This window comes from Scyliorhinus canicula, chromosome 18 (assembly GCF_902713615.1).
Source record: "Scyliorhinus canicula chromosome 18, sScyCan1.1, whole genome shotgun sequence".
Taxonomy (NCBI): Eukaryota; Metazoa; Chordata; class Chondrichthyes; order Carcharhiniformes; family Scyliorhinidae; genus Scyliorhinus; species Scyliorhinus canicula.
In genome coordinates, this window is record NC_052163.1 from 73813274 (window position 1) to 73832172 (window position 18899).

General features: G+C 48.5%; 1 protein-coding gene across 1 annotated transcript in view; it reads left to right on the forward strand.

Moving 5' to 3' along the window:
- Positions 1-18899, forward strand: part of LOC119952919 (disintegrin and metalloproteinase domain-containing protein 10-like) — a 135603-nt gene that overhangs the window by 58192 nt on the left and 58512 nt on the right. The window contains exons 6-7 of the mRNA XM_038776550.1: positions 12408-12500; positions 16011-16179. Of these exons, the coding sequence (XP_038632478.1) occupies positions 12408-12500; positions 16011-16179 (262 nt within the window). The remainder of the gene's footprint in view (positions 1-12407; positions 12501-16010; positions 16180-18899) is intronic.

An 18899-nucleotide genomic window follows, 5' to 3' on the forward strand; every position in this document is an offset into this window, starting at 1 on the left:
GGTCTCTGGGTGATGGAGTCTAGCAGTGATTCCCACTAGCACAGCAAAGCCGATGTGAGGGATGATACCGGGAGCCGGGAGACTCCTTCTTCAAACAGCCCCGGCATATTTAAACCATGATTATGTCAGCTGCAGCAGGCCGGTAGCATCGCGCACTGTTCAGCGCCCAACTCAAATCCCGTTTCAGGGCTCTCCTGCTATTCTCCTGACAGTGGGATGTGTACCACGCACAATGTGGCCGGAGATCACCCCCAGTATTTATATGGATTTCCAGAAGGCATTTGATCAAGTCCCTCGTAAGAGACGGTTGGCTATAGTCCATGACATTAAATGTAAATTATTGGGTTTGCAAATTGGCTGAACTGCCGGAGACAGGGGGTGGATTCCCATTGACCACGATGACATCAGCCGCGCATGGGCGGGTTGGACGGCTCCAACCCGCGCATGCGCGGATGACGTAATCACGCAGATGCGTCAAACCCGCGCATGCACGGTCCGTCATGCCCCTCAGCCGCCCGCGGACTGATCCTGCGGGGCGTCGGAGGAACAAATAGTGCACGGGTATCGGACCCGCTGCCCACGATCGGTGCCCACCGATCGCAGGCCCATGCCACCGTTGGCATGTGCCATGGTTGTCCGGGACGGCACTTTGCGGCCGTTTTCACGAACGGTGAGAGCAGGTGTGATTGCGTTCGTGAAAACGGCCGTAAAGGCCTGGGAACTCAGCCCATCGGCCTGGGGAGAATCGCTGTTCGCCATAAAAAACGGCGAGCAGCGATTCGTGTCGTGGGGCGGCCGGGGGGGGGGGGGGGGGGAGAATAGCGGGAGGGTGGGAAAATGTCGGGAAGGCCCTCCCGCTATTCTCCGACCCGTCGTGGGCAGCGGAGAATCGTGCCCTAGGCTCCAGAACGGAGAATCCTGGCCAGAGAATAGGGATTTTGGACAGGTACTCAAATTGTCAGGATGTGATTCGTGGTGTCCCCACATGCATCTGATTTAGATTTCAAATATTTTTATTATAATTTAGAGTACCCAATTAATTTTTTCCAGTTAAGGGGCAATTTTGGCATGGCTAATCCACCTATCCTGCACATTTTTGGGTTGTGTGGGCGAAATCCATGCAAAACCGGGGAGAATGTGCAAACTCCACATGGCAGTGACCCAGAGCTGGGATCGAACCTGGGACCTCGGCGCCGTGAGGCAGCAGTGCTGACCACTGCGCCACCGTGATGCTCTGATTTCAAATATTTGCCATGTATATAAATAACTTAGATGAAGATAGGCAGCATTAAAAGCTGCATTGATGGAAACAAGATTAATTAGTAAATTAGCAACCTATAATTTGAGTGATTGGACAAAACTGTGGCTGGTAGATTTCAGCATAGGCAAATATGAAATTGTTCACTTTGGACTTAAGAAGGATAGAGAGTAATGATACTTTCAAAATGGTGAAAAGCTGCAACCAGTGGTTTCCTGAGGAGGCTTGGATGATACGATTTTTGGTGGGGTGAAAGAAACGGGACATAAACAGTGTGGTTCTCTCACTCAAAACATTGGATGGCTAATTAATGTCCGCCCAGCTGGAAGATGGCCAAAGGGGAGGACGCTGATGTAGTGTTATTGTCACTGAATTAGCAATCCAGAGACCCAGGGCATGGTCTGGGTATTCACCACGGCAGAGGGTGAAATTTTAATTCAATAAAAAGGTGGAATTAAAAGTCTAATGATGACCATGAAACCATTGTCGATTGTCGTAAAAACCCATCTGGTTCACTAATATCCTTTAGGGAAGGTCATCTTTACTCGGTCAGGCTGATATGTGACACCAGACCCAATTGTGGTGAAATCTTCATTGCCCTCTAAGGGCAGTTATGGACAACAAATGCCGATCCAGCCAGCAGTGCCCACATTCTGTGAACGGGAAAAAAGTTAGCATTGCAAAAGCAATCCAAAGTGTGGGCCAGGACCTCATGGGGCACAGGATGTCAAACACAGCTCCAAATTTAGAGATCCCACTGCTCCCTTTATTTGTTATTGAAGCTCATAAAAGCTTTAAAGAAATGAGTTTTAAAAACAAAACACACGGACACTGCAGCCCTCCTGAGCAGAACCAGCTGCCATGGTCAGCCCGGGTCCCACTTACCCTGTATGCCAACTTGGCGAAGTTGCTGTAAAACACTCCGAAACGTCCTCATGTCTGGGGACCGCAAAATGCAGCTGCTGAAGAAAAATTGCAGACGACCGGGTCGTTAACAAACTATAGTTTGTTTGTCAGTCATTTCTCAAATTCGGACAGACCAGTGGCTGGTGCCCATGCCCGTTCACCCTCCATCATTTCAGAGGGCTGGCGTGCTGAGGTGGTCTTGGCAATTGCGTGTCATCGTGCCCTATTTGACCTCTGTGGGGCTGATTTGCAGATCCAGCCCTTGGCAGTCCATACAGATCAAAATGTCTTGAACAGGTAGAGAAAATAGTTAAAAAGGCAAATGAAATGCTGACCTTATCTAAGGGTGTGGTTTTGTTTCAGCTGTACCAAAGTCCAGATTAGGCCACAGCTGGAGTGAGCAGCTCTGGCTCAAACCCTGGACGAAGGGTATATTGACCTTGGAGGGAGTGCAGTGTGGATTTACCAGAACGATACTGGGTGTCGAGGATTCATTTACGAGGGAGGAACTAAACAAACCAGGGTTTTATTCCCTGGAATTAAATGATTAAGGATTATTTGATTCAAAGATTTCAGGATTTAAGTGGGGGGGAGGGAATGCTGATGGACTATTTCTGATTGTTGGGGCGTCGAAGACGATGTGGCAGATAGTCTGATAAGGAGAGTGAGATCTTTCAGAGTGAAGTTGGAATCACATTGACACCTGCAGAGTGAGAGACATTTGGAATACCCTCCCTCTCCCTCTCCCTCAAGGGACAGGGATAATTGATTTGATTGAGATTTGTCGGACTTTAGTTGACAAGTTAGAAAGGATGAAACATTTTCTGCTGGTGGAAAATTGAACAGGAGGGAGGCCATTCGTCCCCTCAAACCTGTTCCACCATTTAGAGAGATGGCTGAAATTTAACCAAAATCCAGATGTAATGATCCTCACGAGACCCACGGACGCACCTCAATTAATCTCCCCGGGGGACTCGTGGAATACGAGCTTCCCCACTGAGAAGCAGAGGGACCCTTAGGGTCAGCTCACCGTCATGGACGTCACCCTGGACATGGGGGGGGGAGAGGAGTATTATAACCCCCGACGGAATAAAGACGATCTGATTCCCCGTGACTTCCTCTGAATATGAAGTTCCCCGGTAACGGGGGCGGGGCATCCACTGAACAAGGAGACCTCACTAGTACAAAAACCCTGACGTGGGGACAGGTCTGGGAGGGGAGACCCTTTGGGGAGTGGAAAGTGTGATTGTATTCATAGAATTTAAGTGAAGAAGGAGGCCATTTGGCCCATTGAGTCTGCACCGGCCCTTGGAAAGAGCACCTTAAGTGTCTTCACCCTATCCCCGTAATCCCAACCTAACCTTTTGGACAATAAGGGGCAATTTATCATAGATTTATCATAGAATTTACAATGCAGAAGGAGGCCATTTGGCCCATTGAGTCTGCACCGGCCCTTGGAAAGAGCACCTTAAGTGTCTTCACCCTATCCCCGTAATCCCAACCTAACCTTTTGGACAATAAGGGGCAATTTATCATAGATTTATCATAGAATTTACAATGCAGAAGGAGGCCACTCGGCCCATCGAGTCTGCACCGGCTCTTGGAAAGAGCACCCGACCGGAGGTCAACACCTCCACCCTATCCCCATAACCCAGTAATGCCACCCAACACTAAGGGGCAATTTTGGACACGAAGGGCAATTTATCGTGGCCAATCCACCTAACCTGCACATCTTTAGACTGTGGGAGGAAACCGGAGCACCCGGAGGAAACCCACGCACACACGGGGAGGATGTGCAGACTCCGCACAGACAGTGACCCAAGCCAGGAATCGAACCTGGGACCGTGGAGCTGTGAAGCAATTGCGCTATCCACAATGCAACCGTGCTGCCCAATCCACCTAACCTGCACATCTTTGGACTGTGTGAGGAAACTGGAGCATTATTATTCTTAATAATTATTTATTATTAATAAACCTTGATCATTGTTTTCTATCTGCTGGGTCATGCACGCTGATTTGGCAAATTCAACAGCTGGTTTATTAGCGATTAGGTTAGGAAGACTGTCACTTTCTGGTTAAGTGTGAGTCTTGTATAAGATGAGACAGTGAACTGAATCCACATAGACTGTGACTGAAATCTTGCACACACTGCCATTGAGCTACAGTGTGGGGTTAAAGAAATGTCAGACAGAGTTACACATCGACAGCAATTCACGCAGCAACAATCAGGAGATCCCTATCAGCCAATCAGGAGTGAGGTTTAGTTTGAAAGCCTCTCAGCTGTCCTGTCAGAACCTTCTATGGAAACGTCAGGTGTGGGAGGCGGCCTCACTGCAAACCCATGACTTTAACTTCTGGCAGTGATCAATGTTCCCCAGTGTGTAACAAACAGTACTAAACAACTGAAAATCTGTTTATCTGCGCTGTAACTTCAGGGCTGACACATTTTTCCACTTCAGATTAAGCTTCATTCACTAACCCCCAGCATTCTCCCAAAACACAGCTTTGTTCCATTGGAGTCTGTCTTGCGGAACTGGATAGTTCTTACACCCTCACATGCTTCTAAACCCTGGGAACAGCTTAGTGGGGGTGTAAAATTGGTTGGTATGGTGGGGGAGGGGGCACTATCCACGACCTACAAGAATTTTCCTGGTGTTATACTGGCAGTATGGTTTGTATTGGATAGTCCATCCTCCCTTGGGCCAATTGAGGGCTCTGAGTGATCAATTAAAGCCCTATTAAGAAGCTGCTCCCACTGTAGCTGGTATTTTACTAATGGTGGGAAGTCCTCATGCCACATGGTGAAGCTGCCAGAATAGAGTGTAGCCCATGGAGGGACCCACAGCAGAAAGGGGGGTCACCCCTGGTTGAAACCACCACCCCCTCCTGACCTCCCAAAGGCTGACCCCCACCTCCCCCTTGCTGGGGCGAGACTGACTGACCCCAGTGTGGCCACCCCATTTAACCGGCCCCTGTCCACGAGACGGCATGGCAGCACAGTGGTTAGCACTGCTGCCTCACAGCGCCAGGGACCCGGGTCAATTCTGGCCTCGGGTGACTGTCTGTGTGGAGTTTGCACTTTCTCCCTGTGCCTGCGTGGGTTGCCTCCAGGTGCTCCACTTTCCACCCACTGTCCAAACATTTGCAGGTTAGATGGATTGACCAGGCCAAAATTGCCACTTCGTGACCAAGGATGTGGAGGTTAGAATCATAGAATCTTTGAACCTCACAGTGCAGAAGGAGGCCATTCAGCCCATGGAGTCTGCACCAGCCATTAGAGAGCACTCTACCCATGTCCACTCAGCCCCATCACTGTAACCCCATAACCTAGCCTGCACATCCCTGGACACTGAGGGCAATTTATCATGACTAATCCACCTAGCTTTATGGGGATTGGGCCGTGGAGTGGGCCTGGGTAGGGTGCTCATTCAAAGGGTCAGTGCAGACCCCATGGGCCGAATGGCCTCCTTCTGCACTGTAGGGATTCTGTGGCCCAGTCTCCAGCGTCGTTCTGCTTGAGGGCTGACTGCAGTGCAAGCAGTAGCCACCATTCCCAGTGGCGTCGTTGAGACTGGACAGCTGCTGGTCCTCTGATTGACTGTCAGATGCAGAACAGCCTCCCTCATGGGGGGAGGTGACAGCCACAAGCTCAGCTGAATGTAAACCACATCCAGTGGTTTTCTTGCTTACCTACAACTTTTCAGTTAGTGATCAGGGCCAGCCACCACCTTTAGTGGGTCAATGGACATGTTAATCTTTGTCTGTAGCTCAGGGTCATTCTGACCCAATGAAAATGAAAATCGCTTATCGTCACGAGTAGGCTTCAATGAAGTTACTGTGAAAAGCCCCTAGTCGCCACATTCCGGCGCCTGTCCAGGGAGGCTGGTACGGGAATCGAACCGTGCTGCTGGCCTGCTTGGTCTGCTTTAAAAGCCAGCGATTTAGCCTGGTGAGCTAAACCTTGGGTACAGTATTACTGATGCCTGGTCAGCTCTCAACAGTTGCAAAGAGACTTGATCAGAACCATAACTTCTTAAAGTTTTTTAGGCGGTGCAGAAAGATCGATTCATTCTATGAGTGACAATATAAGAAATAGGGCTTGGTTATTGTATAAACAAACTTTATTGAAATAATAGACAAGCAATATTTAAACTTTTTTAAAAAAATAAATATTTTTATTAAAAATTTTCAACAATTTTCAACCAAACACTCCAAACAGAAAAATAAATAAAGCATAAAACAAGCAAAGATTATACATGGGGCCTCCAACAAAATACAATAGCCCCCATTTAACAAATAAACACGCCAATAAGGAAAAACGCCCCACTCTAATCTAAAACAAAACAGAAAAACCACCCCCCCCCCCCCCCCCCCCCCCCCCCCCCCCCCAGGTTGCTGCTGCTGTTGACCTCCACCTAACGCTGCGCTAGAAAGTGTAGGAACGGTTGCCACCGCCTGAAGAACCCCTCACAGACCCTCGCAAGGCAAACTTTATCCTCTCCAACTCGGTGAACCCAGCCATGTCATTAATGCAAGCTTCCACGCTAGGGGGCTTCGCATCCTTCCACAGTAGCAAAATTCTCCGTCGGGCTACCAGGGATGCAAAGGCCAGAATACCGGCCTCTTTCGCCTCCTGCACTCCCGGCTCGTCCGATACCCCAAATAGTGCTACCCCCCCCAGCTCGGCTTGACCCGGGTGTTCACCACCTTGGACATAGGCCTTGCAAAGCCCCTCCAGAACCCCTCCAGCTCCGGGCATGTCCAGAACATATGGGCGTGATTAACTGGGCTCCCCGAGCACCTCACACATCTGTCCTCCACCCCAAAGAACCTACTCAACCTCGCCCCTGTCATATGCGCTCTGTGAACAACTTTAAACTGTATCAGGCTGAGCCTGGCGCAAGAGGAGGAAGAATTAACCCTGCTCAGGGCATCAGCCCACAACCCCTCATCGATCTCCTCCCCGAGCTCCTCCTCCCACTTGCCCTTCAGCCGTCCACCGAGGCCGCCTCCTCCTCTTGGAGCTCCTGGTAAATCGCCGGGATCTTGCCCTCGCCAACCCATACTCCCGAGATCACCCTGTCCAGATTCCTGCCTGCTGGAAGCAGCAGGAATTCCCTCACCTGTCGTTTCACAAACGCCTTCATCTGAAAGCGTTCCCCGGGGGTAGCCCAAATTTCCCCTCCAGCACCCCTAGGCTCCCAAACGCCCCATCAATGAACAGGTCCCCCATTCTTTTGATCCCTGCCCGATGCCAGCTCAGAAACCCCCCATCCATCCTTCCCGGAACGAACCGATGGTTCTCTCGAATCGGGGACCAAATCGAGGCTCCCATCTCGCCCCTGTGCCGCCTCCGCTGCCTCCAGATCTTCAGAGTCGCCGCCACCACCGGACTCGGGGTGTACCTTGTCAGCGGGAGCGGCAGCGATGCCGTCACCAGCGCCCTCAGACTCGTGCCCACACAGGACGCTACCGCTAGCCTCTTCCCCGCCGTCCCCTCTCCCTCCATTACCCACTTGCGAATTATCGCCACATTGGCTGCCCAATAATAGCCACATAGGTTCGGCAACGCCAGCCCCCCTCTGTCCCTACTGCGCTCAAAAAACACCCTCTTCACCTTCGGGGTCTTATTCGCCCCCACGAATCCCATGATGCTCCTGCTTATCTGTTTGAAAAAGGCCTTGGGGACCAAAATGGGAAGGCACTGGAACACAAAGAGAAACCTCGGAAGGATCGTCATTTTAATCGACTGCACCCTACCCGCTAGTGAGAGTGGCAACATATCCCATCTTTTAAAATCCTCCTCCATCTGCTCCACTAGCCGCGTCAAATTGAGCTCATGCAGGGCCCCCCAACTCCAAGCTACCTGGATCCCCAGGTACCGAAAGCTCCTTTCCGCCCTCTTCAGCGGAAGCTCGTCTATCCCCCTTCCCTGGTCCCCTGGATGCACCACAAAGAGCTCACTCTTCCCCACGTTGAGTTTATACCCCGAAAAGTCCCCAAACTCCCTAAGGATCCGCATGACCTCCGCCATCCCCTCCACTGGGTCCGCAACATATAACAACAGGTTATCGGCATACAACTTCACCCGGTGTTCCTCCCCACTCCGAACCAATCCCCTCCAGTTCCTGGACTCCCTCAGTGCCATGGCAAACGGCCCAATTGCCAGTGCAAACAACAGGGGGGATAAGGGACACCCCTGCCTCGTCCCCCGGTACAACCGAAAGTACTCCGACCTCCGCCGGTTCGTAGCCACACTCGCCACAGAGGCTTTGTATAGTAACCTGACCCAACTTATGAACCCTTCCCCGAATGCAAACCTCTGCAGCACTTCCCAGAGATACTCCCACTCCACCCGATCGAAGGCCTTCTCCGCGTCCATAGCCGCCACTACCTCCGCTTCCCCCTCCACCGAGGGCATTATAATCACATTGAGCAGCCTCCGCACATTAGTATTCAGCTGCCTACCCTTCACCAATCCCATCTGGTCCTCGTGAATCACCCCCGGGACTCAATTCTCGTGGACAAAGCCTTCGCCAGCAACTTAGCATCAACATTGAGGAGCGAGATCGATCTATACGACCCACATTGCAATGGGTCCTTGTCCCGCCTCAAAATGAAAGAAATCAGTGCCCTGGACATTGTTGGGGGCAAGGTCCCCATCTCCCTCGCTTCATTAAAAGTTCTCACTAGCAACGAGCCCAGCAGGTCCACGTACTTCCTGTAAAATTCAACCGGGAACCCATCCGGCCCCGGGGCCTTCCCCGCCTGCATGCTCCCCAATCCCTTAACCAGCTCCACCAGCCCAACTGGTGCCCCCAGCCCAACCATCTGCTCCTCCTCCACCCTCGGGAACCTCAGCTGATCGAGAAATCGCAGCATCCCCTCTTCTCCCACCGGGGGCTCAGACCTATACAGATCCCCATAGAAGTCCCTAAATACCTCGTTTATTTTCACCGCACTCTGCACCGTGTTCCCCCCTTTATCCCTAACTCCACCAATCTCCCTTGCCGCCTCCCTCTTACGAAGCTGATGTACCAGTATCCGACTCGCCTTCTCCCCATACTCCTATGCCGCCCCTTGCGCTTTTCTCCACTGCGCCTCTGCTTTCCCTGTAGTCAGTAAGTCGAATTCCGTTTGGAGGTTCCGTCGCTCCCTAAGTAGCCCCTCCTCGGGGGCCAGTATTTAAACTTTTAAACTTCAACCCTAACAATAACAGATTACAGGTAGTTTCTTAACCTTAACACACGAGTTTCCATTAAACATCACTTCAAATAAACATAGGGTCTGTTTTAGCATACTGGGCTAAATCGCTGGTTTGAAAGCAGACCAAGGCAGGCCAGCAGCACGGTTCAATTCCCATACCAGCCTCCCTGAACAGGCGCCAGAGTGTGGTGACTAGGGGCTTTTCACAATAACTTCATTTGAAGCCTACTTGTGACAAGCGATTTTCACTTCATTTCATAGAGCTCTCATTCCACTTACATAGACAAAGATGATACTGGTATTTATGAAGCAATTTTCTATTGTTAGCCAAGGTCCTTTCGAACTCTTTTTGAAAGCCAGCCTCTGGGACAGATTTCCTTCATGACCTCTCTCTGTGGCTTTTCAAATCCTTCGCCTGACATGTTCAAAACCGCATTCTTTCTCTCTCTCTCTGGGAAGGTTTCTCTGGTCACCGATGCCAAAATTCACCGATCAGCCGGAGAATACCCGATTCCGACCAATTCGGGGGCGGCGATGCTTTTGCGATGCTCCACCCCCTCCAAAGCGGTGTACTCGCAGAGTAAGCCGCGCGCTGTATCAATGGCCTCAGGGCGTTGCCTGAGGCTCACCCCTGATGCTCCACCCCTGACCGGCCGAGTTCCCGACGTTGTGGGTCTCTCACGGTCTCACCCGTCGGGAACTCGGTGTGGCGGCTGCAGACTCAGTCCAGCACCGCCATAGTCGGGGGAGGGTGATCCACAGGTAGGGGTAACTTTGTCAGGGGCTGGGGGCACTGTTGGGAGGTGGTCCAGGGCTCGCAAGCTGGCCAAAGGAGGGGCACTATTTCTCAGGCCGAGTCCATGTGTGGCAGACGCCATGTTGCACGGTGCGACAGCTGCAGACTGCTGCCATGCGCATGTGCGGCCACGGACCCGCTAATTCTCCGGGCTGTATCGGCAGCTAGAGCCGGGTGTTCTATGCTGTTGGCATGCTAGCCCCTACCGACACAAAGGATCGGTGGCCATTTTGCGCCAGATTTTCGGGCATACAACGCCACTGTTCCCACGCCGGCGTGAGGACATAGCTTCACAATCGGAGAATCCAGCCCCCTCTCTCTGAGCTCTAAACTCTCAAACAAATTTCTCTCCTGGGGTGTTCAGACTTGAACCCATCATCGTTATTATTTTGGCTGTTTAATTTCCCTCTCCTGTTTATATAAGAGAACAGAGCCATGCTCTTGATATGCAACTAACCTCCCATTGATGGACAAACAGGCCATCAGGCTCTGTAATGGGCTACTGGCTGGTCACACAGGAGTGTCCCGAAGGGCAATGGATCTTGGGTGATTCACCCTTGCTAAATTGGGGCATCTTGTGTATTCCCACTAACGAGTTTAAGTCTGAATGGGACAATGTATCTCAGGCCAGGTGTGGGATACCCCTCTGACACCATGCTAGCAGTTTTTCCCCTCAGTCTGTTTAACCCCTAAATTGCCTGCTACAGCTTCGATCCCATTTCTGGACCCAATTTCCTAATAACTCGCTCATGTAACAACAGGCTCAGTAATGTCAGTATTTTAGGAGGGGCTGTTTCAATAAACAGACTCAGCTATGTTTAGAACTCAAGTTCATTTCCCAATACAAGGCTGTGTATTTGCCAATGTGAATCTGCCTCTTATATCTGGCAGAATACTGGAACAGGGAAGATTTCTGACAAAAACATGAATTCACTGAGAAAAATGCAGCAGAAACCTACAAACCTTTCCATGTGAGAACTTCTAACTACTCGTTCTGCCAAATGTGATGTACTTTACCCAGGAGAGGTTTAGAGAGGGTGGCTCACAGAATGGAAGCATACTAGTGTAATTGACTCTGGAGGTGGAAAAGATATTTAAAAAATCACCTTCCTTGATTAAACCACCGCAACATTTGGATGAATTTGGATCCTGAAGTTTGAATTTTAATAATTGTTTGTTGGGACAGAACCTGGGTATTGCTGAAAAGACACATGTTTAGCTCACTGGGCTAAATCGCTGGCTTTTAAAGCAGACCAAGCACTCCAGCAGCACGGTTCAATTCCCGTATCAGCCTCCCCGGACAGGCGCCGGAATGTGGCGACTAGGGGCTTTTCACAGTAACTTCATTTGAAGCCTACTCGTGACAATAAGCGATTTTCATTTAATTTTCATTTCATTTTCATCTCATGGCAGATTCTGGCAAAACGTGTTGCTAACATGTATCCTTTCATTTTAACTTTTTAAATATCGGACAGCATTTATTGCCCATCCCTAATTGGTGGTGGTGAGCTGCCTTATTGACCCAGGATTTTGACCCAGCGACAGTGAAGGAATGGAAATATATTTCCAAGTCAGGGTAGTAAGTGAATTGGAAGGAGAACTTCGAGGTGGTGGTGTTCCCATGTGTTTGCTGCCCTTGTCCTTATGAATGGTAGCGGTCACGGGTTTGGAAGATGCTGTAGAAGGAAGCTTGGTGAGCTCTTGCAGTGCATCATCTGGATGGACAGATTGCTGCAACTGAGCATCAGTGGTGGAGGGAGTGAATGTTTGTGGAAGGGGTGCCAATCAAGCAGCGATGGTGTCGAGCTTCTTCAGTGTTGTTGGAGCTGCACTTGTCCAGGCAAGTGGAGAGTGTTCCACCACACTCCTGACGTGTGCCTTGGACAGGTGTTGGGAATCAGGTGAATTGTACATCGCAGAATAATTTGGATTGGCGTGGGAAAGGTGGCAAATTTAGGAATAGTCCTTATTCAATCTTAGTCAGTGAATAACAATTAGAATCAAACATCTACCCAGCAACACTGGTCAATTCCAATGCAACATAGGCTCATCCCGATAATTACTGACCAATGGCAATCAATAGTCATTAACGTCAATTAATTACTATCAGCAGTGATCATAATGTGATCAAAAGAGGTGAACTAATATCCACAAATGAATGGTAATGGAAGACCTTTATTGAGAGAAATTGTTGGACTTTAAAGGATTAAAGGATTTTATTAATTTTCTGCCTCTCTTCAGATTGCAAATTATTTGAAGGCAGTGAATAAATTATACGGGAGTGTGAACTTTGAGGGGATACGTCACATAAACTTCCAGGTGAAGGATATGTTGGTAAGTAGAACATTTTAGACATTTACCAAAATGATGTAAGGTTATGCTGGAGTAGTGACTGCATAGCTGTACTAGGAACCCAGAAGCCTCCGAATCACAGAATAATGCAGTGCAGAAAAGGCCCTTCGGCCCATCGAGGCTGCACCGGCACATTTGGCCTACCTACCTAATCCCATTTGCCAGCATTTGGCCAATAGCCTTGAACATTATGATGTACCAAATGCTCATCCAGGTACTTTAGAAAGGATGTGAATCAACCTGCCTCAACCACCCTCCCAGGTAGTGCATCCCAGACCGTCACAACCCTCTGGGTAAAATGTTTTTCCTCACATTCTCCCTAAGCCTCCTGCCCCTTACCTTGAGCTTGTGTGCCCTCGTAGCTGACCTTTCAACTAAGGGAGGCTCCTGCTCCCTATCCACCCTGTCCATGTCCCTCATAATCTTGTACACCTCGATTAGGTCGCTACTTACCTTTCTGCTCCAGTGAAAACAACCCAAGCCTATTCAACCTCCCTTCACAATTTAAATGTTCCATCCAGACAACATCCTGGTGAATCACTTCTACACCTCTCGATTAATCACAAGATGTTTTTATAAAGAAGAATGTTTTAACCCCTTGAGTGCCTTGACTTTCAATAGAAAATACAACACCGGCTTTCTCATAGGTTTGAATTAAAAGAAAGAATAAATGTTTACATTCTCAACACCCAAAGTGTAACACCTGCTCCTCATTCAAACAAGAAAAGGTAATTCGCCAAAAAAAAGAGGTAACATGCACTGATATCTTTAGGAGCATCATGGTAGTCATTGTTCTGCTAGTTTTCCCAAGATGCTGGGTATAAACCTTCCTTAACCAAGGATTCCCCTTTATATCACTGAGGAAGACAGAGTTTGGAAGTTTCTGCCAACAAACTCACAGTGACTCACTCCGTATAACAACATGTTTCTAGCTTTCCCAGTCAAAGGTAAGGTTTGCGGCTGAGCCCCTGCAGTGAACATATGGACCCAGATTTCCAAGCCCGGGTCAGATTTGCCAATTTGGGAGAAACTTACCTTTAAAAATGTCTGCACAGTGGCTGGAGTTTTGGTTTGGTGGATAGGGAGAGCTGAAACAGGAGTCGAGGCAGGCGACCACAGAATGAATGTGCAGACTGGCAGGTGCGGTGTGCTCCAGCACTGTGTTTAATAAATAAAAGATAATAAAACCAAAAACAGTCCTCGGGCATCAACCCCCCCCCCCCCCATGTAAGCAATTGACGCACAATGGGGAAGGAATTATGGTCATTTGGACCTTCTTGTGCTAAAGTGGTTTTCTTTGCCTCCATCAATTTTCAGACACTCTGGCTGACTATTGTATCTCAGTACCCGTAGATATTCAGACAGCAGTAACTGTTAACTCCACACTGACCCGTTGTATTCTGATGCCTCTTCAATGGAATGTCCCCTAAAGTTATTTACATTTTACTGGCTCCCCAGGAACATTCCTAGATATGAGCCAACTGAAAGATAATCTGCCCCTCTGGAGTCTATCTTCTTCATTTGCTCATGGGCATATGCTGCAAGCATAACAAGGGGCAGAGGTGGAAAGGTGATAGGGTCCTTACCCGACACCCTGCCATCAAACTCTCCCTGGGAAAGGCACAAGGTACCGCACTTAAACTCAGTATCCAGAGAATGTGCGGAAAAATCCCACCAGGGCAGTTTTGGAATTTCAACTGATTTTGAAAAATCTAATGGAAGTGATGAGGAAACTATCGGATTGCCATAACATTGCACTGGCTCCCTAATATCCTTTAGGGAAGAAAAACAGTCATCCTTACCCATATGTAACTCAAGTCCCACACCAACCTGCTTGATTATATAAAACCTTGGTCATAAGGGATAGGAAATAAATGTTGTCCTTGCCAATGATGTCCAGAGCCCTAGAATTAATTTATAAAATGCACATGTGTGCTATCTGTGCACTGGAGTGCTTGCTGACATATTAACCATTGGCCAGTCTAACAGCCAATCACATTGTACAGGGCTGGACTACACAGGCCAAACTCTTTGTGCTGTGAACACTGTCGAGTGGGTATTCAAGCCTCGGATATTAAATTCAATCCTACGTTGAATATTGTGACTTTCAAAACACGGATCTTAACTGCCTTCTAAAATGGTCATGGAAGTCTCCCAGTAGTATCCACCTTCTCAGGGCAATAAATACCAACTCTTCCAGCAATACCCACACCTTGCAAGTCCATAAAAAAGACATGAAATGAAATGAAATGAAAATCGCTTATTGTCACGAGTAGGCTTCAATGAAGTTACTGTGAAAAGCCCCTAGTCGCCACATTCCAGCGCCTGTTTGGGGAGACTGTTACAGGAATGCTGCTGGCCTGCCTTGGTCTGCTTTCAAAGCCAGCGATTTAGCCCAGTGTGCTAAACAGCCCCTGGCGAGCCAGACATGGGGTGAGAAAGGGAGCCTTGCGTAAATTTTTTTAAATTCACAGCAGCACCTCTACCAATTGCCAACCAATCTGCACTCTCTTTTCATATAGTATAAATTGTTGTCCCCTTTAGAACATATAACAGTACAGCACAGAACAGGCCCTTCGGCCCTCGATGTTGTGCCGAACAATGATCACCCTACTTAAACCCACGTAATCCGTATACCCATAACCCAACAATCCCCCCATTAACCTTACACTACGGGCAATTTAGCATGGCCAATCCACCTAACCCGCACATCTTTGGACTGTGGGAGGAAACCGGAGCACCCGGAGGAAACCCACGCACACACGGGGAGGACGTGCAGACTCCACACAGACAGTGACCCAGCCGGGAATCGAACCTGGGACCCTGGAGCTGTGAAGCATTGATGCTAACCACCATGCTACCGTGAGGCCCCAACTGCTGGTTTATTTTGTGTTCGGATGACTGTAAGATAAAAAAACTTTGGCAGTATGTCGCTTTTTCAGCAATACTGTTCTGAACTATCAAACAACTATTTAAAAATGATTCACTTCCCCCTGATGTTGATGCAGAAAGATTCTCACTTTGCTTTTGTTAATTTTTCCATATTTCTCAGTCTAATTTGTCGCAATCTACATCCTAGTTGTGAGTATTGAGAGTGGTGGATGCAGAATCCGCTCTGTCGCTATTCGCTATAGCTCATTATATGTAGCTCTCCACCATAACAATCATACTTTGCACAGCAAGATCCCTTCTGACCTTAACTGAATTTCCCAACCTGCACCAACCTGTACCCAATTACAGCCTGTAATACTTCATTGTGAACATATGTAAATTGGCTCCTACCACACTTCCCCTAAGACACCTACAGCAAGAAAACGTTAACTCCATCAGCCCAGATCGAATACAAAGGCAGGTTGGAAGGAATGTAGCTGTTCGTGCCCAACGCGCTTCTGAGTGTAGGTTTTAATCACTTGTAGATGCGATTTTCCACAGTCTCTCTGTCTTTCTTTCCGAGCTTAGTAATAAAGCGACAAATGAATTTTTGAATTTCAGATTGATTCAGAATATAATGAGGCCAATCCACTCCATATTCCCTTCATTAGCATAGAGAAACTGCTGGAATTATATTCCAAAAGAATCCGGAACAACTACTGCCTGTCGTACCTCCTGACAGATCGAGATTTCAGTGGCATATTGGGAGTCGCATGGCGAGGGGACCTGGGTAAGACGAATCCCTCTTTACAACAGTTAATAAGAACTGTGACTTAGTTCTCAGAATCACAGAATTGTTACGGTACAGAAGGAGGCCATTTGGCCCATCGTTCTGGACTGGCTCTCCAAATGAGCATGATGACTTAGTGCCATTCCCCTGTCTCTTCCCCGTACCCCCGCACATTGTTTCTATTCAAATTATCATTTAATGCCTCGATTGAACCTACCTCCACCACACTTCCAGGCAGTGTATTCCAGGCCCCAACCACTCGTTGTGTGAAAAAGTTTTTTTGCATCTCACATTTGCATCTTTTGCAAATCATTTTAAATCTGTGCCCTTTCGTTCTTGATCCTTGTTCAAGTGGAAACAGTTTCTCCCTTTTACACTGTCCAGCTCCCTCATGATTTTGAACATCTCTATCAAATCTAGTCTTAGCCTTCTCCTCTCCAAGGAGAACTTTCCCACCCTCTCCAATCTATTTTCATTACTGAAGTTTATCATCCCTGGAATCATTCTTGCAAACCTCTTCTGCACTCTCCCCAATGCATTCATAGCCTTTATATAGTGTGGCGACCAGAACTACACACAGCATTGCACCTGAGGTCTAACTGGTGTTTTGTACAAGTTTAGGACAATCTCCTTGTTCTTGTATTCTATGCCACTATTAATAACGTCCAGAGTACTAAATAATTTATTCACTGCTCCCTCCACCTCCTCCTCCCGTGTGTGCGTGGATTTCCTCCGGGTGCTCCGGTTTCCTCCTATAGTCCAAAGATATGCAGGTTAGGTGGATTGGCCGTGATAAATTGCCCTTAGGGTCCAAATTGCCCTTAGTGTTAGGTGGGGTTACTGGGTTACGGGGTTATGGAGATAGGGTGGAGGTATGGGCTTGGGTAGGGTGCTCTTGCAGACTCGATGGGCCGAATGGCCTCCTTCTGCACTGTAAATTCTATGAACTTCTATGAAACTCTTCTGCCATCTTCAATGATCTATATATAAATGATTTGGAGGAAAATGTAACTGGCCTGATTAGTACGTTTGCAGACGACACAAAGGTTGGTGGAATTACAGACAGCGATGAGGACTGTCCGGGGATACAGCAGGATTTAGATCATTTGGAGACTTGGGCGGAGAGATGACAGATGGAGTTTAATCCGGACAAATGTGAGGTAATGCATTTTGGAAGGTCTAATACAGGTAGGGAATATACAGTGAATGGTACAACCCTCAAGAGTATTGACAGTCAGAGAGATCTAGGTGTACAGGTCGACAGGTCACTGAAAGGGGCAACACAGGTGGAGAAAGTAGTCAAGAAGGCATACGGCATGCTTGCCTTCATTGGCCGGGGCATTGAGTATAAAAGTTGGCACGTCATGTTGCAGCTGTATAGAACCTTAGTTAGGCCACACTTGGAGTATAGTGTTCAATTCTGGTTGCCTGACTACCAGAAGGATGTGGAGGCTTTAGAGAGAGTGCAGAAGAGATTTAGCAGGATGTTGCCTGGTATGGAGGGCATTAGCTATGGGGGGAGGTTGAATAAACTCGGTTTGTTCTCACAGGAACGAAGGAGGTTGAGGGGCGACCTGATAGAGGTCTACAAAATTATGAAGGGCATAAACAGAGTGGATAGTCAGAGACTTTTTCCCAGGGTAGAGGGGTCAATTACTACGGGACATAGGTTTAAGGTGCAAGGGGCAAGGTTTAGAGGAGAGGTGCTAGGCAAGTCTTTTACACAGAGGGTAGTGGGTGCCTGGAACTTGCTGCCGGAGGAGGTGGTGGAAGCAGGGACGAAAGTGACGTTTAAAGGGCATCTTGACAAATACATGAATAGGATGGGAACAGAGGGATACGGCCCCCGGAAGTGTAGAAGATTTTAGTTTAGACGGGCAGCATGGTCGGCGCAGGCCTGTGCTGTACTTTTCTTTGTTCTTTGTTCTTCTTTGACTGAATGATGTGCACCAAGTGGCAATAAATCCATCCATGCTTTTATTACATGTACTTGTCCTACTCTTTGTGGCGCTAACAATTGCAGTCAAAGACGAGAGACAAGTTCAATCGAGGCTTTATTGCTGTGTGATGCTATTCCTCCGGCTGCAACTGAAGACTAGGGTCTGAGTGACTCACATGCATATTTATACACAAGCTCCCTGTGGGCGGAGCTAGCCGGCAGGGGCTTACCGGAGGAACCTGTATTACAGGTACAGCCAAACATCCCCCTACTGCAAGTACGCATATCTACAGTGGTTATCACCACACTCTTTAGCCTAGGATTGTGATCAAGTGTTGACTGAGTGAGAGCAGTACCTGGAATCTGGTGGCTGTGCAGGGTACAACTCAGTTGGAATTAGACCAGTGTTAAATGTCAGGGTACAGGGTCATGATGTCTCTGTAACAAGTGTCCCAGAACCCAACCACTGTCAGAGAATCTGGGCAAGAGGAGGACCTTGTGTCGTCCCTTTGAGTAGAAGCTGCCTCATGAGAACCTTTCTCCTGCTGTGCTGGGAGTGCTGGACCCCCTAGCTGGAGGACCCATGTGTTGTGTGAGAGAGGTGCGGAGGTGCGGAGGGCATGCCTGAATGTCTCATTGACACTATGCTACAAGTGAAAGAAGATTCTGCACTGTGTCTGCTCCCTCAACGCTTCCGCACCCTCCTACTGAGGGTCACTAAGATACCACTCACTGAAGGATCATTTGCATGAATAACTTCCTCCTCAAAGACTGCAGTGAC